Genomic DNA, 23,257 nt, shown 5'->3' on the forward strand with positions numbered 1-23,257 from the left:
GTGTATTGTCTCATAGGTGGAAGGGTGGGCAATGGAGGTCAAGTGACTTGCCCAGGGTCACACAGCTGGGAAGTGGCTGAGGCCAGGTTTGAACCTAGGACCTCCTGTCTCTAGGCCTGACTCTCACTCCACTGAGCTACCCAGCTGCCCCCGTTGTTTATGTTTTTAATAAAGTTTTGGATTTTAAAAAAGGAGACTCTAAAAGAGATTTAACTGTTGCTTGCCATTGGAAGGATGAAAAGTGATAGAAGATAAAGCTCTTCAACTCTTTATTGTGTTTCTATCTTCTCTATTGAAAGAAGAATGATCTCTATATTGGAAAGAACAGAACTACCAAGGTTAACAGTGAACTGATGGTCAAAATAAGTTGAGATTGTATAAGAAAGCATTTTTTTTCCCAAATGAACAATTTGAGGTCCTAAGACTTAGCAGTGATCTATGAAGGGTCACACAGAACTGGAGAATTGGGGAAGGGCAGGTGTTGGTATAGTTTTGCCCCTACCCTACCCCGTTATGAGAACAGAGACAAATGAATCTTTAATTTTTAGCAGTTATCAAAAGTATTATTTAATAAATTTTTTTGGATATTTTTTGTTTTTATATTGCCTAGTTCCCCACCTCCCACCCCCAATCTCTTCTTCCCCAGAGAGCTATCTCTTATAATTGTCAGATGCTGCAGAGAGGATAAAAAGGATTGAGGACTGAGGGAAGACCATCAGACTTAGCAACTATAAGATCATTGGTAACAGAATTAAATGTTAATCTTTCACTTGTGGGTTTTTTTAAATCAACTTCACTAATGTTCAGAAAGATAGTGGAGATCTAGCTATATTACTAGACATCTTGCAGGAGGGGAATTGGAATGTATTGGGATTTTAATAGCCTCCAAGCCCAGTGAAGTCAGCATTGCAGTATGGAAGCCAAGAAAAGTTAGTGCTGTTCTAAGGGACAGTGGAGTATTCTGGACTTAGGGAGTTGTTGAGTTTTTTGATACTTTATCCTAGTAAGACCATACACATCTGAGATATTTATTTCATGGCCCCCATTTTAGGAAAAATACTGAAGAATTAGTCTCCAAAGGAAAATCATTGGAAACTGAAGGGCTTCAACTTCCTTGCTTATGGAGACTGTTTGAAGGAACTGGTATAGTAAGCCAAAAGGAGAAGATTTTAGGGGTAAGGAGAACTAGGATAGGATAGAGGTATTTTAAGGGCAATAATTTGGAAGAAGAAAAAGACTTTGACCCTGGTAAAACTTGGTAGGAGCAATGTTACAAAGTTTAGATTTTTCTAAGGAAAGCCTTCCTAACAATTAAGAGAGATCCCAAAGTAGAATGGACTATCTCCATAGACACCCCACACACACACACTGAATGTCTTCAAGCAAAGGTTAGTTCACCACTTGGAATATGTTGGTTGGGGGAGAGGAAGTGGGGTAGATAATTATTTAGTTTTAAACTAGATGATTTCTGATAACCTTTTCAGTTTTATCGTTCTGTATCTCTTCTTTGTGTCTGGCTGATCAGTCATTTCTCATTCAACTTAAATTTAGTCTTGTCTAAGTTGGTGATCTTGAAAGTAGGGGCTTTGGTGTGATTATCAGGTTGGTGTCTGGTCACTCAATTAGAAAATAGAATATGGGTTATATCCTATCCTTACATCTTACAAGATCCATTCATGGCAATCATGGGCTTATTTCAAATACAACTACACACCTCCTTTAAGCTATTATCTCTCAACACAATTGTTAGTGTTCCTTTACACTTCTACCCTCCTAGTGCTATGCCCAAGCCATTAGAGCCATTATAACCTAGCCAGAGACACAGATATTGGCAGCAGCCATGTAAGCAAAATTTGTTCCTGTTCCAAAGCTCATATCTTTCTTATGGCATTTGCCAGGCTCTGTTCCAGTGTGATACCTGATGTATTGCTGGTAAACATCTCTCCAGTTTCCCCCCTCTTTTTATTTTCATTGGGGCAGAGTGAGCTAAACCGAGCAGGCAAGGATGAATTGTGATCTTTATCCCAGATCTCAAACTACCCTATTACTATCATGGTCACTACCTTGTTTAGTCTTGTCCAGCTCTTTGTGACCCTGTGGACCTTGGCAGACACAGGTTTTTCTTGGCAAAGGAACTGGAATGGTTTGCCATTTGCACTTCCTGTGTATTAAGATAAACAGGTTAAGTTACTTGCCCAGGGTCACACAGCTAAGCAAGTGCCTGAGGGCAGATTTGAACTCAGGTCTTCCTGATTCCAAGCCCATTAATGGCTCTACCCCTTGAGTCACCTAGCTTACCTGGTCTGGCTCAGATTCATAACTTTAGTTATGTCAAATTGCTAACCACATCTTATGATTTCTGTCTCCACAACATTTTTATTTTTTATTTTATTTTATTTTTTTTAAACCCTTAACTTCTGTATATTGGCTTCTTGGTGGAAGATTGGTAAGGGTGGGCAATGGGGGTCAAGTGACTTGCCCAGGGTCACACAGCTGGGAAGTGTCTGAGGCCGGATTTGAACCTAGGACCTCCCGTCTCTAGGCCTGATTCTCAATCCACTGAGCTACCCAACTGCCCTCCACAACATTTTTAATATGCATCTCATCTCTATTCACCACCATAGTTCATACCCTCACCTATTTTACCTAATATATTGCAAAATCTCCTAACCATTCTTCCTCGTTTCATCAGTTTTTCTAAATTTATCCTCCAGGCAGCTGCCAAACTGATTTTTCCTGAAGTTTAGATTTGACCGTGTTACTATCCTACTTTTTTAAGCTTGAATGGTCTCTTATTAACTCTCAGGTTGAAATTTTTATCTTTTTTCATGTTTGTTATTTCTATTTTGCATAAACTCTATAATTTTTAAAATGTTTGGCTATATGATCAAAAAAAAACTTAAGAAGCCTCTTGTCCATAAATAGGGTAAGAATCTTTGATAAATGATTGTGCTATGAATTCTAAGTACAGTCTATATGTGATACATACCACTTACCTATCTTGTTTAATAACAGACATATACCCATTCCATCCTTTGAGAAGAAAAATAAAAGATATTCATTGATTATATCTTGACTTCAAATTAAAATTTCAACTCCTGGCATTCAAAGGTCTCTAGCCTACCTTTTCACCTTTATCTCTGTACTCTTTAGTTCATTTAAATGAAATTACTTCTTGCTCTCTGAACAGCACTCTTTCCTCTTTGTACTTTTGATTAAGCTATATTCTCTCTCACCTTCCCTCATCCAAATCCTCTGTTGAATTCCATCCTCTTCCTGTTTTAGAAATCCTCTCAAACTTCATGTAATACTTTGTGAAACAGCACTCAAATGCATTTATGTAATGTATGCAAATACTCACCTATATTTGTCTCCTTATTCAGCTGTAACCTCCATGAAGACATTGCCTGTTTTTTATGAATTTTGTATCTTCCCCAGGGTCAAGCAGAGGACTCTCAAAATGTTTGTTAAATGAATAATTTGAAGGGCATATGGTAACCCTTATAATTGATGCTGAGTTTATGAATTCCTTTCTTTTTATGAAATATAGTAAGGATCAACTGTGACATTAAAAGTGACCTTACTCATGAGCAAACTGGAATATGCATGACTTTAATTTAATTATTCAGATAGTTTGGGATGTTTGTTTTGCTGAAATGATGTGACACCTTTTTTGTTGTAGCATTTCAAAGTTTATAGTTCATTTTCCTTAGAATAGCTCTAATAGATTTTACAAGTATTATCCTCATTTGATAGATGAGAAAATTATATTAAGAGAGAGTTAGATGACCTGTATTTGGTTGCACTTTTACATGTTGTTTTCCCTCATTAGAATGTAAGTAGTACCTTGAAGGCAGAGATTGACCCTAGTCCTTAGCACTGTATCTTGCACTTAGTAAATACTTGTTGACTTGTCTCCAGCTCTAAATTCTTTATCATATGAAGAAAATGAGTTCCAGAGCCATGATAAGGCCACATGGAAGCAACTCAAGGAGATTCTGAGGAGAGTGCTAAGGGTGGTGGAAAGGTCTATACTTGAACCTCAGCCATGATACTTCTAATTATGGGATGCTGGAAGAGTCGCTTCCCCTGTGGGGTTCCAGAAGGCTTGCAAGGACATAGATTTTCAGAACTATAATAGAGTTTGGTGTTTGTTTAATCCAATCCCCTCATTTTTAAAGCAGGGCCTTGGAGAGGAGAAGTGATATTGCCTAAGATTACACAGTCAGTTAAGTAATTATTAACTGTGTAATGTACTATGGTAGACCCTAGGGTACAAAGGCAAAAATGATGGTCCTTCTATACCTAGAAGGACCATCATATATATACATACATACACATATATATACATATATATATATATATATATAATATATGCATAAGTGGTAATAATAAATAATTCCCATTACTGTACTTAAGGCTTCACAGGTAATAATTTACAGCATATGCGATATGTACTATAGTCTTCTGATTTCTTGTCTAAGGCTCTGAAAGTTCTGGTGTGATGTTGAGTCAAGTAAAAGAAATGTTGGCAGATTTCTTTCATTCTTCAGACAAGATTTCATCATGTACAAAATGGATTTAGAAATTAAACTTCAGATTTGGTTTTAAATACTGGTTCTTGGGGATGTTCATTGAACCCTATATGAGTTTCTTCATCTTAAATGAGGGTGTTGATTTCTTTCTTTTTTTAAAAACTTTATTTAGAATATTTTTCCATGGTTACATGATTCATGATTTTTCCCACCCTTCTTCCCTCCTCTCCTCCCGGAGCTGACAAGCAATTCCACTGGGTTATACATGTATCATTATTCAAAACCCATTTCCATGTTATTCATATTTGCAATAGAGTGATCTTTCAACATCAAAACCCCTGTCATATCCCCATCAAACCATGTGATCGATACTATGTTTTTCTTCTGCATTTCTGTTCTTACAGTTCTTCCTCTGGATGTGGATAGCGTTCTTTCTTTCTTATAAGTTGCTTTGGATTGTCCTGGATCATTGCAGAGGATGTTGATTTCTAAGACAATTTCTAAGGATTCTTGTACTACATTCTTTGCTGTTAATTATCCCGTTGCTTACTGTACTACTTAATTAAGGAGGAACTGTCATTGTTCCTATTAATTCTGTAAATCAAGCTAATAAGAATTCATATTATAAAATTGCAAAACTAGTCTAGATTAAAAGACAAAAATTGTTTCAAAACAAGGTTGAAGAATTTGCAGGGGTGGGGGGTAACATAACAGAGAAGGAATGGTTCAGAAATTATAAGAAAAACTCAGAAAAAGGAAGGGAAAGGAAGAGAAAAAGTTAACATTCGAGAGAAGCAACTAAATAGAGCAAGTTAAAAACACTATTTAAAATTTAGGTATAGTTCCTGCTTTTATTTTACTCAGTCCATTTCTTATAAATTCTGACCACATAGATATTTGCTGATTTTACAGTCTTACTGAGTTAGACACATGAGGGGGGAAAAGAGGTGGATAAAGATAAGGCGAATAAGGTTCCCAAATGGAGAACTTTCATCTGGGATTTAAAGTGAATTCCACTTAGTGTAGAGTATAATTTGAAAAATTTTCATTGAAAGTTTTCTTCAAAGGAAGTATTTTTAGATGAATGAAAAAAAAAAAAGCAATATTGTGGCGTAGTGAATAGGGATTTGTTCTGAAGCTAGGAAGATCTGGGTTCAAAACTTGCCTCTGACACATAATGTCTTTGTGACCCTAGGCAAGTCACTTAACCTCTGAGTGTTCTAGGCAGCTCTTTCAGACTGTTAGTGGGAAGAAAAAAGGTACCATCCTGTATTGGTAAAGGGAGTTGTCACCAGGAATTTCCCTAAGTTAATGAAACTACAAGTCCAGTCCCTATCCCTTATGATATTGTTCAAAGGGAATTTTGAAAAAGTATGTCATAAAAAGTGTAGATCAGATTATATATTCTATTTTGTTTGGTTGTTATACTTCCACTGGCATTGACCTCCTGAAGGTTTAAAGTCTGTTATTTGGCATTATGTTATAACTCAATATTTCTAGGCATAAATAGAGAATTTGATTTAGATTTTGGTGTCCTTTAGTCATAAGTGTTAATGGAATTTTATTCTTTCTTAGGTCATGTTTACTGGTGACAATATTCCTGTACATCCTCATGTTTATAGCAATGGTCATATCTGTTTATCCATTCTAACAGAAGATTGGTCCCCAGCGCTCTCAGTGCAATCAGTTTGTCTTAGCATTATTAGCATGCTTTCCAGCTGCAAAGAAAAGGTAGGACTTTTCAGTATTATTCAAGATAATACCTCTTCTTTCAGATTAGGTAAATCAAATATTTTGATATCTAATTAGTTTTTAAAGAAGGAAATATATGCTTTTGATTATAAGGTAAACAATAGGGAATGTTGCTTTTCTATAGAGAAATTAATTTTAAATTCTTATTTTTACTTTGCCAAACTTTTTACTCCAAGTCAAAGGTTATATGAATTACAATATTTTGTTTTAATCAGTCTTTATACCAATGCCCTTGATTCATGATAATGAATTTTATTTCCTTAGAACATGCTTAGAAGAATAAAGTGTATGGAAAATTTCTGAAAAGGCATGCTATATAATTCCCTTCTTTTACACACTAATGGGGCAGTCACACACTTTCTTTTCTTTTTCCCATTCCTCCAAGAACCTGACTTCAATTTCTTAATTCTTTGTGTGTGTGTGTGTGTGTGTGTGTGTGTGTGTGTGTGTGTGTAAATTCCTTTTACCTGGAAGCCACATTTTGGGGGGGGATGGGGGCAGAAGTGGGAGGGAAGAGGGATATAGAAATATGGAGAAGATAGATCTCCTTTGACCAGTAATTACACAGATTATTTAAAGCCTCTTTTTCTCTATTTCTTCTTTTTCTTATTCTCCTGTTTGACTCACTGGGAGGAATTAGTAAAAAGTAGTGGTAAAGGAAGAGTATGTGGGCTAATTAAGAAATTGCATCTTGAAGACCTCTGAGTTAAGTCTGGGAATTCTGAAGGTTTCCTCATCTCAGTTTTTTTCTGTTCCTAACTTGTTCCTGCTTGAAGATAAGGGGACAAAAGAATGTTTATAAATGTTTCCCATTTGTCCCACATGAATGGGGATTTTCTCCTTCCCATTCTCCCTTCTTGCCTTCCTGCCTAGAATTTCTCTCCGTCTCCTCATTCTCTCTCCCTCTTTTGTTTATCTATGAAAAAGACAAATTCTAATCATTTTTTTTTCAGAAATTATGTATTGGGAGAGGTTTTTTGCTTTTTGCTTGTTCTCTAAATACACATCCCATGCCACCTTTGTCTTTAAGGCCTTTTGTTCCTTAAGGCTAAGATCTTTATCTCTATCCTTATCCTCTCTTACCTCTTCCAGGACTTTACTCATACTCTTTGTAATCTGTCTGTCTTCTGCCACTACCAAACTGAAATTGCTTTCTAAAAGATCACTAATGATCTTTTTTTCTGTCTTCATCCTTAATTTCACTGTTGATTATAACCTCCTTCTGGTTATATATTCTTCCTTGGCTTTAAGGATACCAGACTTCCTTCTGCAACCATTCTTATTTTATTTTATTATTATTTTTTTTTAAAACCCTTTGTACTTCTGTGTATTGTCTCATAGGTGGAAGATTGGTAAGGGTGGGCAATGGGGGTCAAGTGACTTGCCCAGGGTCACACAGCTGGGAAGTGGCTGAGGCCGGGTTTGAACCTAGGACCTCCTGTTTCTAGGCCTGACTCTCATTCCACTGAGCTACCCAGCTGCCCCTCTGCAGCCATTCTTAATCTGCCTCATTATTCTTTAAGGATGGGTATTTTCCAGAATTCTCACATTGGTCTTTTCTATATTCTCTGCTTAGTAGTTTCATTTACTCCCATGGATTCATCTCCTACTTGTATAGTGATGACTACAGAATGCATCAATTACAACATAACAGACTCAGCATATCTAAAATCCAACCTATTTTCCCTCCCTTTCTCTTGACCTCATTATTTCTGTGAGTGGTGTCACCTTGTATGTAGTTTCTCACACTTAAAACCATGGCGTATTGGCATGAGCGCTTTCTTTATTTCTTTTTATATGTAATCAGTTTTGGTTAGAGTCCTGTCTCTTCTTGCTCATCCTGCTTGTTTTACCACCTTGATAAGAGGGCATTGTGACCAAGTGTCCAGGTGTTTACTCGAGCAATAACCTCTAACAACTTTTCTGTCTTGTTTTTTTCTCACTCTATCCTTTATATTAACGCCAAACTGATCTGATCTTATTCATAGATCTTTCATTTACTCAAAATCTTAAATAGCTCTCTGGTGCCTTTGCATTCATTTTTATATTCTTTTGCTAGGCATTTAAAGTCCCATGATCTTTTGATTGTATGATGCACTACTATATGGCACCAGAGGCATTGTGGTATAGTCAATAGAGCACTGACCCAGGAGTCAGATGACTGCTTCAAATCTCACTTCCTTTGCTTGTTTCCTCTGTAACCTGGAACAAGTGATTTCAACTCATTGGACCTCACTTTTCTCAGCTATAAAATTGAGTAGGGGGAGGATTGGACTAGCTGACTAATAATGAGATCCCTTTCACTTCTAGATCAGTTTGCTCCTCATAATTTCTCCCTTCTATGTGAACACATCATACATTCAAACCAGATGTATTATTCTCCCTTCTCTGACCACATCCTTTACTCTCTTACCTTTTGTTCAATGGTCCTTTTTTCTAAAATGTCTTCTATTCTTCTCTTTAACATGTTGAAGTCCAACTCATACTTTAAATTCCAGTGCAAAGGCTACTTCTTCCACCAAGCCTTTCTTTATTTCTCTTCCCTTTTACTCCAATTCTCTGCAACTCACTCAAATGCAATCACTTTATTTCATCATCATTATATCAACAAACATTTATTGAGATCTTGGTGTGTGACAGTCACTACTGCTAAGTGCTGGGATACAAAGAAAAACAAAAATACAGTCCCTGCCCTCAGAGAGCTCACATTTTAATGGGGGAAGACAACTGCAAACAACTAAGTAAATACAAGGTACATAGGATCAGTGGGAGATAACCTAAGAGGGAAGGCACTTAGCAGGGAGAGAGGTGGTATTGAGAAAGGCCTCTTGAAGAGTATAGGATTTGATTTGAATCTTGAGGGGAAGCCAAGTGGTAGGGGGGGTTGAGAGGAGCAAGACATTCCAGGTCCGGAGGATGGACAGTGAAAAGTAAGGGAGTTAGGACATAATTGTTGAATTTGAGGAATTTCACAAAGGTCATGTCACTGGATCTCAAGAGTATGTGAAAGACAATAAAGTGTAAGAAGACTAGAAACCAGGATGGGACCAGGTTTTGTTATGAGTCAAGCAGGATTCTATATTTTTTTCTGGAGACCACAGTAGTTCATTCAGTAGAGGCAGGTCACGGTCTGACCTTTAGAGAGACCTGTAGAGATCAGTTTGGCAGAATGGATTGGAACAGGGAAAGATGCAAAAGCAAGGAAACCAACTAGTTGACTATTTCTATAGTCCTTGTGTGTCGTGAAGAAGATGGTAATGATGGCTTTATGAACAAAGAAAGGGATGTTGATGACAGAGTTTATGAAGGTAGAAAGTTAGCCCAGGTAATGGATTGGATATGTGGAGTTGAGTACAAGTGAATTGAGGGAGACACTTAATTTTCTGTTCTGGGTGACCAGGAGGATGATGTTAGTACAGTAAATAATAGGAAAGTTTGGCACAGGGAAAGGATTAGGAGAAAGATGGTGAGTTCTGTTTTGGATATGTGGAGATGCCATTGGCATTTCTTTTGTCTTTTGACAAGGGTAGCACCTTTAGTGGGAAATTTTCTCCTTATAAAAAGCTTAAATCTGACTCTAAAACAATTATGTATTTGCACCTAATCCTCTCAGGGACTAAGGTAAAACAAGTCTAGTTGTTGTTCTGTGTGATATTTCCAATACTTGAAGAAAGTTATCATGTTCTTTTTCACCAAACCCCATTTCCCCAATGACAAAAAAAAAACTTTTTTCTGGGCCAATCAGTCTCATTTTCTTTTGTTGATCCTAATAGGACTGAAACTTGGGGCCCTTGCCCACATGGTAGCCCTCTTCACACCTCAAAACAATTAATTAATTAATTAGGAATATTTTCCCATGGTTACAGGATTTGTATTCTTTCCCTCCCCTCTCCCAGAGTCAGACCCTTTTTATTACTAATCTTCATCAAATGTGGTGCCTAGAACCAAACACAGTACTCCAGATTGTGGTCACAATACTGCTGACCCAGTGCAAAGTAGATCAATACTAATTTTCATATTTGGACACTGTATCCCTCTTAATGCAGCCTCTATTACATTGTCATTCTTGGTTGCTTTATTGCATATTTTAAGTTTGCCACCCTCTAAAAATCCTCTTATCTTTTTCTGACAAATTACTTTCTATTTTTAGCTCTCCCATCTTCTGCTTGCCAACTTGAGAGTTTTTTCAAAATCTAGGCAGATAATTCTTACCAATTCCTTTGGGCATATTCCATCTCTGGCTAGGATTCTGTCATTTTTGTTTTGGGTCAAAGCCTAGAGACCCAAATCTCTTGAAATTATTTTTTCAGGATTGTTATGTACTCTGGTATCCCTCCTTAGTTATCTATCCTTGCTTCCATCTTCTCTATATCTCTTTTTTAAAAAAACTAACTTAATTGATAAATTTCCTTTATCCTATCCATTTTTTAGACCTTTTACCATCTAATTAGAATACTTTCTCCTTTTATCTCTAGAATTATATTCTTAAGAAATTCCCTTCTTTATTGAGCTGGGTTCCCATTCTTCTTGGATTATGTTTATGAAATTGTACATATTCTTTCTTTGAATTTTTTTGAAATCTGCCTTTCTACCATGAGTTAACTGTAACTGTTATAAATAATATGAGTGGTCTCTTAACTCCAAAGTTTCTATCATTTCTGTCCTACTACTAATTTCTTTGTTTTTGGTAACAATAAGATCCAGAATAGAATTTGATCTTGTTGGTTTTCTGCCTTTTGAAGGGTGAAATTGTCATTAAGAGTAAATCACAAAAATTATCTACTTTGCCTTTGGCAGATACTTAAAAATTGAAGTTCTCCATCATGCCTCTTTGCCAGATTTGTTATCTGTTTGTTAAACTCTCCAACTGTGTTTCTTCCTTTTGTCCATATACTCTAACATATTTTGATGCCTATATGTTGTCTCTTTCTTGATCTTAACCCAAATAACTCTCTACAGTGTCCTCCCCCCTCCAATCCTTTAATTTCTTAATATGGGTATATCTTCCTAATAGCTAAAGGTATTCCTCATCCCCTTTTACCTGTCTTTTTCCCTTTGGAATGAGTATATCCTTCTAGAGCCATATTCCAGATATGAATCTCATTGTTTATTAAAAGACTCTTATACATTTCTTTGGAGACATTTGAAAATATGGATTTTATTAGTGCTTCCTTTCTTAGATTTTAGTTCCTGGTATTTTTGGATATGTACAAAGCTTTTTGCAGCTATTTTTTGTATTCTCTAGTTTTCTTGCTACACATAGAGAGTCATTTGCCTTCTTTGTTTCCATTAAAAAGCATATTGAGGGGGCAGCTGGGTAGCTCAGTGGATTGAGAGCCAGCCTAGAGATGGGAGGTCCTAGGTTCAAATCTGGCCTCAGACACTTCCTAGCTGTGTGACCCTGGGCAACTCATTTAACTCCCATTGCCTAGCCCTTACCTTTCTTCTGCCTTGGAGGCCAATACACATATTGACTCCAAGATGTAAGGTAAAGGTTTAAAAAATAAAAAAATAAAATAAAAAGCATATTGATTATATTTTTAAAATTCCAGACAAATTCATTATTCTCAGACTTTGTTAGATATACCTTATCCCTTACCCAGAGCCTGTCATTCCTTTGTTTTAGGTTATTCTTAAGGAGTCGTATACTCACTTCCCACATGTGCCTTTTTTCTCTTGCTCTCCTTGCTTCCAGTGAGCAACCCAAACCCACCCCTGACCTTCAGTTTCTTGTTGGCAGTGTTTTTTAGGTTACTTCTGTCAATATCATTTATATCATTTGTGCATATGTGAAGGACCAGAAGTTGGTAGTTACCAGATAGAATAAATCTTGGTAACTTCAGTCATATATTTGCTACAGATTGCAGCAGGGGACCTATTCATCAGTCATCACTACCTGGAAGTAGTTAAGTGGCCTAAAATCAGGAAGACCCGAGTTTAGCTGTGACCTTACATACTTACTGACTCTGATCCTTGACAAGTTACTTCACCTTTGCTTTAATTTTTTTCATCATAAAATGGGGATGATAATAATAGCACCTTCCTTGCCAAGTTATTATAACAATCAAATGAGATATTTATAACGTACTTAGCACAGTGGCTGACACATAGTAGATATTTAATAAGTCAATCCTCCTCTTCTTCCCTCTTATCTCACTTTTGCTTTATAATCACCTAATAGCACAAATGATATACATCATAAATATTTGCTTCTTCAGGAGGAATCTTCTTTATCTTTTATCCTTCCATTTTAGAGTCAATACTAAGTATTGGTTCTGAGGCAGTGATGTGGGCTATAGGCAATTGGGTTAAAGTGACTTGCCCAGAATCACATAGCTTGGAAGTATCTGAGGCTAGATTTAAACCCAGGATCTTCTGTCTTCAGGCCTGGCTCAGTGGATTGAGAGGCAGGCCTAGAGATAGGAGATTCTGGGTTCAAATGTGGCCTCAGACACTTCCCAGTTATTTGACTCTGGGTAAGTCATTTATCCCCTATTACCTAGCCCTTACCACTCTTCTGCCTTGGAACCAATACATAGTATTGATTTTTAAATGGAAGGTAAGTAAGGTTTTAAGGGCGAAAAAAAAACAATGGCTCCTTATTTGTTGGTTAACTCGAAATATTCATTGGTGGATCTCTTGAAATTGTCAGGATTCCCTTCTTTTTTTTTTTTTTTTTTTTTTTAACCCTTGTACTTCGGTGTATTGTCTCATAGGTGGAAGAGTGGTAAGGGTGGGCAATGGGGGTCAGGTGACCCGCCCAGGGTCACACAGCTGGGAAGTGGCTGAGGCCGGGTTTGAACCTAGGACCTCCTGCCTCCAGACCTGACTCTCACTCCACTGAGCTACCCAGCTGCCCCCTGTCAGGATTCCCTTTTGCTTCTCCATATCTTCCCCCTTTTTTAAAGGGAATATCTCATTCACTCTTTTACTTTAGCTCTTAGAGGGGACTAGCTTGCATTTTGAGCCAGGTTAGGTGTGAAATAATACAAATGTCACATTTTTATGTATGTTACTGCAAAATTCTACCTATACTCTATATATACTGAGAGTTCTTCAGCCTATATTCTTGCTAGTAGTTCCTCCAAAACAACCGCTATAGTCATTTGCTTGTATGAGTGTCTTAACTGTAGAATTCTCATTTTCCTTGACACCCCTTAAGCCATTCAGTTTTCTTTTCCTTACCTTGCTATCTTTTTTTACCTTTTGTACCTTACTTTTTTACCATCTATGTGTCTTTGCCTTTCTGCTCAAATCCTTTTAAATTCCCTTCAAGCCTGCCCAGATTGTCACTTGCCAACTTCCTTTTTAATTAAGGAGTTTTGTAATTGAAATTATATCTTGAGTAAGATATGAAACTTGCGCATAGGAAAAGATCAACATATGCTGAGGTGTGGTAGTTAAAGTTTTATATTTACCTTAAAGTATAGGGTTTTGAAGGTACAAAAACATATCCTCAGGGGAAAAAATGAAAGTATTGAGTCATCACTAAAATAGACTGGTTAGACTACTTGATTTCTAACGTCCCTTGTAATTCTAATTATCAAGAGCCAGTAAGTTGTGGGATATGTAGCTAAAACATAATTTTGAGACCATTTGAATGACAGTCTTTGGGTCAAGGTCAAGTTATTAAACTGCTGCTGATAACTTATTAATCAGCTTATATAGAAGGAGATTGTGGGCAAAATAATTTGAAGAGAGAACAGTCTTAAGTATGGAGACTTAAGAAGAGAACAGGAAAATCAAGTGAAATTTCAAAGGAAAAGTAATGTTTTGGTGACTATTTGGAATTATCTTTGACTCTTTGTTCTCTTCTGCTACCCTCAGAGCTCTAAAATCTGGGGCAGTCAAATTTAAAAAATGTCTACTCTGTGCAAGGTACTATGCTAAATGTTGAAAGTGAGGAAAAAATAAATAGTATGTAGTCCTTTCTTTACAGTATATAATAAGGGAGATGGCAATGTGTATACATGGTACAGTATACAAATGGCAATGAATTTGGAAATCCCAAATATTACCTCTTTTACTACCTCTGTTTAGCTTCAGCAAATCATTTAACTTCTCTTGTTTCCACATCTATAAAATGAGAGGATTGGACTCTGTGGACAAAGAACCCTTCCAGCACTTATATCTGTGATTTTCTGAAATGGCATATAGAAATCATAAGTACTTGGGGGAGGGACAAACCAAGCACTATGAAAATTGTAAAGATTACTTTTGGTGGAAGGATCCTTATCGTTCACTAAATTACTAGGTTAATAATTTGACCTTGATCCTTCTAGCAAAAGTAATCTTTACAATTGTAGGGACTTGGTTTGTCCCTACCCCCAAGGATCAAAGGAAACTTCACCACAAATGAGACATCTGAATTGGGCTTTAAGAATTTAAAAAAGTATAAATGGGAGTGAGGAAAAGAGAGCATTCTAGGTATATGCACAGAGTTTGGAAAAGCCAAGATGGATTTATTATCTAGTTAAGGGACTATAAAACATGCAAAGTGTGGGGCATAATGAGAGAAATAGCTGAAAAGGTAAGTTGGAGCCAGAGCAAAGGGAGAAACCAGTAGAGTTTGAACTTCTTGAGGGTAGAGACTATTCATTTAAGTTTTGTGTTTATATCCCCAGCACTAGAACAGTACCTTGCTCCTCAGATGTGCTTAATAAATGCCATTTGATCTGAATTACAGATTTTTTAAGAGTAGAGGAGTGACATAATCAGAGCTGTATGTCATAGAAGGAGGTGGGTAGGATACTGTGTAGAGAGAAGGAGATTTAACAGTAAGGAATTTGGTTTGGGAGGCTATTGCTATAGTACCAAGTGAGAAGACTAGGGACTAGAACAAGTATTGAATGGTGGTAATGGTGAAAATGACCATGAAAACAAGAAGGAGACAAGAATGAAACAAGAATGAAAGGATTTGGCAAATACTGAAATGTATACAGAGGAAAATAAAAGTCAGATTATGCCAAGTTGGCTAAACACAGAAATCAGGGACAATAGGAAGGACAGGTTTGAGGAAAAGCAGTGTGGTTTTGCTCATGTTGAACCCGAGCTTTGGGATATAAACTTAGTTGGACATATCTAGTGAGTAATATGTAAGACAAATCTTAGAGGAAAAGGTTGGAGCAAAGGGAATTTTGGAGCCATCCAGGTAAAGGTTATAGTTGAAGTCATATGAAGCTGAACTTATTGGTAGTTTAGAGGCCAAGATAGAACCTTTGAGGATAGAAGAAAAGTTGATAGAAGTGGAACAATTAGCATTTTTAAGCACTTAAAATGTTTTAGACACTGAGGATACAAAGACAAAGACAAGAATCCCTGTTCTTACTGAGCTAGCATAGTTTTGAAGGAATAAAACATGTACAGATATAAACAAATATGAAAGATTTACAAGTAATTTAGGGTAACAGTATTAGCTAGATGGATTAGGAGAGGTCTCTGGTAATAAGGAGTACTTGAGCTACCAGGAATTCTAAGAGTAAGGGATGAATTCTATGCAGGGTGACATAATCATGTAGTTGGAAGATTGCCATGTATAGCAAGTAGGTCAATATGGCAGAAATGGAGTTTGCATGAAAGAGAGAGTAACAGAACAAGCCTAGGAAGATAGGCAAGGACCAGATTGTGAAAAACATTAAAGACCAAAGAGCAGAACTTATATTTTATAATAGGGGACAATAAAGAGCCCCCACTTTTGAGCAGAGAAGTAACATAGAAAGACCTTTGCTCTCAAAGCATCACTGGCAGCTGTGTGGATGACAGATTGAAAAAGGAGAACTTGTAATAAGGTAAGACTGTTGGAGTAGTTCAGGATTGAGATGATGAAGGCCTGACTTAGAATGTTGGCCATGTAAAGAGAGAGAAAGAACTGAATGGGAGAAATGTTGAGAAGATAGAATTGAAAAGATATGGCCATCAGTTCAATTTTAGGGATGAAGTAGAAGGAAAAATCAAGGATGACTCCCAGGTTTTAAATTTAGGTACATCTGCAAGAATAATCATATGCCCTTAATATAAATAAAGTGGTTAGTGAGAGGAGTAGGTTTTGGATAAAAGATAATGAAATCTGTTTCAGATATGTTGAATTTTTGAGGCATGTGCCTATGGGACACCTCATTAGAAATATCCAATAGGCAATTGATAACATTGGCTTAGAAGTGCTGAAGGTACTTCAGTCAGGGATGTTGGTTAACTATTCAGAACTCAGATTAGACTAGATCATCATTGCCATGAAAAACTAGAAAACAGTGTTTAACTCATCCATTTTCCCCTGAACCTTATTGTCTTCGTTAGCATTCCAATTGACTTCATTTGATACTCTCACCAAAATTAATCTTTTCAATTAAGATATATACTTAATAAGCTTATTTTGTGTAAAAAAAACTAGACAAAACAAAATAACTTTCATGCTCTGGCATGGAAAGCTAGTTGAATTCATTAACATCCATCTTAGTTAGAGATCAGATTTCTGACATAATCAGACTTCTGGATTGGGATCCCAAACCAAGTAAAAGCAAAAAAGGCTTATGGGCATTCAAATACCTAGTTCCAGGACTTAAAGTACTTTGCTCCTTAGTAGGCACACTAAGCTTTTAGCTCAAAACCTTATTTACTTTAATTTTAATACAGAATTATGAGGAAGATTTATTTTCTGATTTCTATCTCCTTCTTTAGCAAATTTAAAGTATTCAAATTAGAAAGAGTTGGGGAGTGAAGGGAGTAGCAGGAAGGAGAACTGATTAGACCAAGAATCCACAATAAACGAGAGTTGAAAGAAGGAAGAAAGAGGAAAAACTAGATTAGGCAAAATTGGTATATGCCCAGGTTCTGTACATAATGGATGTTCCTAATGGCCAAATCATTGCAAGAAGGCTAAATACATCTTTTCCAAGTCTAGGAAATGTAGATTATAGAATAATTACCATAACTGATCAAAATGTTGATCCATAAAAGGTAGTTATATTTATTCAAAGTAATTTTCTATAAAACTGTATTGACTTAAAGAACAACTTTGATGGAGGGAATTGATTTCATTCTGAAATATTTACAAGTTCCTAGTTTCGTTCTTGTTTTTTTCTAAAATTAATCTTGAATGATAGCCAATTCCTTAGTCAATTGTGTATTATCTAGCAAGTGTTTTTAACCTTTAGTTTCCTAATTTTCAAAGTCATATTTTAAAAATACATATTTCTGCGTATTCACATTTCTGTCCTTCAGAATTACTTGTCATAAGTATCAAACTATGCTATGCCCCCAAGGTTTGTTTTCCCATTTCTTTACCTATACAGAGCTGTCATCTTTAACCCTTGTATAATACACAAGGAGAGATTCTCATTCCTGTTGCTTAAAATATATGTATACATGCATACATATACACATGTATGTATATACACATATATGTAATTCCCTTATTAGCTTAGAGAAATTTATTTGGTCATATGTCTAAATATGTAGTTTCTTACATAAAATTATTGGGGGGAGAATATATTAATATTCAGTAATTAAACTAAAGGTTTGAGGTAGTTAACTATGAAAGGAAGGAGAAGAGGAGGTACCCTCTCCTAAACTCTCATCATTGCATATAAATGCCATTTCCCAGAACTTTATTTTGCCTTGATTTTGAGCTTAGACATAATTCTTCTGGCCACTATTAAATTTTTCATGTTCATTTCTTCCTTAGTTGCTCTTAGATTCATTATTTCTCTTGTAACATTTTTGGCTTTGCTAATTCCCCTCAAATCCTGGGAGCAAAGAGGAGGTTTTTTGTTTTGTTTTGTTTTTTTGTTTTTGCCATTGGAGGATTTTTTGTTTGCTGGTTTGTTTTTTAATGTAGCAATCCTGGCATAGGTTATGTTTTTCTTTTATTCTTTACCATTAGCTACTTCCCATTAAGTGACACAATATGGAAGCTATGGTGTCTTATGATATGTACTTAATAACTTCTACACTGTAGTACCACAATGATTTAAGTGGTTCTCAAATTTCCCAAATTTGGGGGGTGATAGGGTTGGTGTTAGAAATAGAATTCATTTTAGTTTAGATGTATTTAGGCAAGTAAATTTTTAAAAATAAAAAATTAACATCCCACAAGTCTTTACTAAGTTGTAGTTTTAAAAGCATTAATTGTATTTAAAAAGAAAGTAAAATTGAAATCAATTCTTTACAAATGAACCATAAGGAATTGTTACTGCCATCTTAAATTTCTTCCTTCATAAATTAAAATGTGTGTGTGTGCATGTGTGCATGTGTACATGATGAAATCTGTACACATTCTCCCTTCCATATTGGTTCTTCTCTAGGGAGTCTGTTTCCTCTCTCTCCCCAACAAACATATGTAACATTTAAATAATTTAGTTACCAGTAATATTTCCTAAAACTCAAAATGTTCTGTTTTGTTTTTTGCTATGTCCTTAATATGATAATATAGATGCATATTGAGTTCATGTCCATTCTCTAAACAATGTATGCAGGTTTTACATAATTAAGGATTTTCAGAATATTTTACCTTTTTTTTTTTAGCTATTTATTTTATCCATTTAAACTTTTTGGTTTCAGAGGCGACCACCAGATAATTCTTTCTATGTAAGAACATGTAACAAGAATCCAAAGAAAACAAAGTGGTGGTATCATGGTAAGCATTCAATTTGAAACACGCCCCCCCCCCCAAACATTTCAAGAAGAAGAATTATATTATATGGTTAAGTTAGTGGGAGGGGACTTATGGTTTGAAATCCTTGTTTCATGATCTTAAGCAATTCTTTTAGCCATTTCAAAATTCCTTTTTGAATGTTGACAGCAAAAGACTGGGTTCCAATCGGTGAACAAAAATGGAAAACTATCATCCAAAGAAACTAAGTTGGAGTAGTACATAGAGCACTGGACTTAGATTCAGGAAGACCTAGGTTCATATCTAGCTGACCCTATGTGACCGTGGGCAAGTCACTTAATCTCTAGCTATCCCAGTTTCCTCTTCTCCAAAATAGGGATGGGAATGATAATAGCACCTACCTCCCAGAGGTGTGATACTCAAATGAGATAATATTTATGAAACTCTTTAAAAATTTTAATGTCATGTAAATGCTAGTTTTTATGAACAAATAAAATAATGTTTTTGTATTTATTATGTATAAAATAGTGTATAGAAATAGAAGAGATCCTTTTGTAGATTTTCAATTTATATTAGAAATAATGTTGGTGAGAAAACATTTGCTTTTATAAACAACATGAATTTCTTTTTAGTATAAGTTTATGTTGTGTGTATTCATTTGGTCTAGAGTAGATTTTTTGGTAGGAAATAAATTTAAGTTAACTTTTAAAATACATGTTTTCTTTATTCTACTGCTTCCCTCAAGAGTGATGCTTGGGAGTAGTACCTTATGCATGTAAATGTCCAAAATATCTCTAATGTTCATAACTCCTAGGCATTTTGTAATTTTTTTCTTTTTTCAGGTTGTTAGAATTGTGTTAATGTTTTGAGTTTTTTTCTGTCTCATTTACTTATAGAAACTTATTTTTATCTAATATATGATAATCTATTTGCAATCCAATACTTGTATTGTACCAATCTAGTGACACAACTGTTTTATTAAACATTTAATAAACTGATTGGAAACTTTTTGCCCAGTGGGTGTGCTTAGATGAATGAATCATAATTTTGTTAGAAGTAATAATGTATTCATATTTACATCATACCATAAGGTTTACAAAGTATTTTCTTCCCAGCCATGTGAGGTAAGTGGTTCAGTCGTTATCTCCATTTTGTAGAATAGTTTCTAAGGGATAAGAGAAATGGTACCAAGATAAGACCTCTGAGGTTTTCTCTGCCAGTACATTGAAAAAAACTTTCCCAGGGGACCTTCATGTCCATTCCACTGTCCTTCACAGCTTTATTTCACATTACATTAGACTGTCTCTTAGTTGGACAGTGGTCACCATTCACTTTGAAGGAAAAAGAACTAATGACATCATTAAGATAACTTTCATCTTTTGTTTTTTTGAGAGATGATATAGTTTCATGGAGCCTGCCTATCCCAGGTAGCACCTCAGGCTAGTCTCAAGATTCTTTAACATTACATGTCTGCCTCAAAAGGAGAATCTCAGCATTTGAGATAGGACTTTGCTGTTGGTCATTCGTCAGTCACGTAAGCTGTAATTCAGTTCTAACATCCCTGAGAAGAATTTGTCCAGTGTCCTGAAAATTTTCAGTGGCAAAAAATTTATTCTTTTAACACAATGAATATGACCTCTGTACAGCTATGATCATTAGTAAGTTCTTTCTTATTTTGAACCCCAAATCTGTCTTCCTATAACTTCTATCCATTGATACTAGTTATTTCCTCCAGAGACAAACACCTTTCAGAAATCTTCTCTTTAGGCTAAACAGCCATGATTCTGTCTAGTAGATTTTTTAAAGCTATAATACATTGCTCTCTGTGCTCCAAATTGTTAATATCTCTTATTAAATATGGAGTGCCAGATGTGGTCTGACTAAAGCATAGTATAGTGTGATTGCCATAATAATTTAAGTATACTGTACTTAACTGTAGAATACTCTGGATGTTATGGTTTTCTTAAGGCAGAAAAAACTACTGCTTTGATCCCTAGATTTTTTTTTTTCATACAACCTTTTTTAGGTATATTTTCTTCATCCTTAGTGCAATTTTTTGAAACCCAAGTATAGGACTTAATTTTTATGCCTATACTAGCTTTCATTGTTTAGCCCATCATTCTAGGCAGTTCATCTTTTGGTTACTGATTCTGTCAAACTGTCATGTATTACCTAAACCATTTCAGCTTTATGTCATTTTTCAGATCTGATAAGCATGTCATCAGTGCCTTCAGATTACTGTTTTAAAAAATACTGAGGAAAACAGGGCCTTGTAACATGCCTAAAGAGACCCTCTTGCCAAATAGACATAAATCCATTAATCAGCACTCATTATATCTTTTGGTCATCTAGTTCCAAACTTGTCTCATTGAATTATCCAGTTCATTTATCTCTACTTTTCAAAACAGTGTCATAAGAAGCTTTATAAATGTCTTGCTGAAATCCAAATATGTTGGCATGCCAGTATTTTCTTGACCCTGCTAGTCTTAAAGTAATGAGTCTTTTTTACCTTACTAATTTTAAATTTTATTATTGTTTTATAGTTATTTGTATACTAATAATGTTAAATTTTTAAATGTGTATTGTTTAACAAAGTAGAAACAAAATTGCCCTGTTTGTCCATAACTAAGATGAACAAATCATAAAGCATTTATTAAGGGATTACTGTGTGCAAAGTATTATAATAAGCACCAGGGATAGAAAGTTTTTTTTTCTTTTTAAAGAAATAGCCCCCCTTCTCTAGAAACTTACTTTAGGATAGACAGTATGAATATAGGATGGCAACCAGAAAGGAGAGTTTTGCTCTTGATGTGCTTTGGATTGTGGGAGTGGGGGCAATTGGGAGCAGGGAGGAAGATTAAATAACTAGATGGGATGTGAAACTGAAGCAGGGCAACAGTAGGTGTGTTCAGTTGTTTTGCAGTCATATCAGAGTCTTCATGACCTACTTGGGGGGTTTTCTCAAGAAAGATGAGGAAACTGAAGCAAACATTGTTAAGTGACTTCGATGAGCACACAGCTAGTGTCTGAATCTAGATTTGAACTTGGGAAGATGAGTCTTCCTGACTCCAGGCCCAGCACTCTCTTTATCTATTGCACCAGCTAGCTAAACCTGTGGGTATGATGGACCTGTGGAATAGTTTGATAGTTTGAATATACTTAAGTCTAGAGGAGGAGAAATCATCCTGTTTAGCACTAGAGATACAAAGTCAGGCAAAAATGGTCTCTTCCCTCAGTGAGTTTGCAATGTAATTGGGGTGTTGGGGAGTAGGGATGCAGAATGCGCAAACAACTTTGTCAAACAAAGAATAGGATAAATTGGAGATAATCTCAGAGGGAAGAACGAATTTTACCTGGACTTGAAGGATGCCCAGCATGGAAGGTAGAGCCAATGAAAATGCATAGACCTGGAACAGCTGGGTGGCTCAGTAGATTGAAAGCCAGGCCTAGAGATGGGAGATCCTGGGTTCAAATATGGCCTTACATATTTCCTAGCAGGGCAAGTCACTTAACTCCCATTGCCTAGTCCTCACCACTCTTCTGCCATATTGATTCTAAACAGAAGGTAAAGGTTTTAGAGAAAATAAAGGAATATACAGAGTTGTATTTTCACCTGATGAAATATTGCATGCAGGGAACAGAAAGGAGGCCAGAATCACAGAGAGAGGATAGACAGACAGACAGACAGACAAGGGGTGGGGGAGAAGAAAGGAGGAAAGAGAGACAGAGCCAGAGACAGACAGAGACACCGACCAGGTTATGGAATGGCCTGAAAAGCCAAACCAGAAGGATTTTATATTTGATTCTGGAAGCAATAGGGACCACTGTGTTTTTTAGAAGAATGCTAGGAGACTTTTCCAGCTGCTTTGCTCAAATCTAGGTAAAATGTATCTAAACATAAGTTAGTCTAGCACAACCTGGATTTTTAAAAAAGATTTTTTAAAATTGATCTTTTGTTTTATATTTCCTTTATTTCTAGATGTATTTCTACACTGAAACTTCCTGAGAAATGCACCTTTTTATTTTTTAAAAGTAAAAAATTGTTAAAGGATGGGGTAAGGGAGCAGGGGGGAGTAGCTCTGCAAAATTAATTAAGTAGCCAAGTAGAACATTATATATACTCAAAATAGTACCTGATCTCTGCAAAGGAAAGTGTATTTTTTTTCCACTTCAAGACCAGACTTAATCATACAATTATACAGAATTAATTTTTTATTGTTGTGTTATTGTTCTTGTACATCTTTAGTAGATACATAATGTTTTCCTGGCCTTGCTTAATGTTATCTGTTCTTGGTAAAGTCATGCTAATTTTTTTTTTTAATCTTTTTTCTGGGTCGTTCAGTTATGAGCTGGTGGCGTCAGA

General features: G+C 35.9%; 1 protein-coding gene across 1 annotated transcript in view; it reads left to right on the forward strand.

Moving 5' to 3' along the window:
* The window catches only part of UBE2W (ubiquitin conjugating enzyme E2 W), a 90,163-nt gene that overhangs the window by 63,395 nt on the left and 3,511 nt on the right, over window positions 1–23,257 (forward strand). The window contains 2 exon segments of the mRNA XM_044682487.1: window positions 6,111–6,266; window positions 18,843–18,918. Of these exon segments, the coding sequence (XP_044538422.1) occupies window positions 6,111–6,266; window positions 18,843–18,918 (232 nt within the window).

The sequence above is a fragment of the Gracilinanus agilis genome, chromosome 1 (genome assembly GCF_016433145.1).
Source record: "Gracilinanus agilis isolate LMUSP501 chromosome 1, AgileGrace, whole genome shotgun sequence".
In the NCBI taxonomy this organism is placed as follows: Eukaryota; Metazoa; Chordata; class Mammalia; order Didelphimorphia; family Didelphidae; genus Gracilinanus; species Gracilinanus agilis.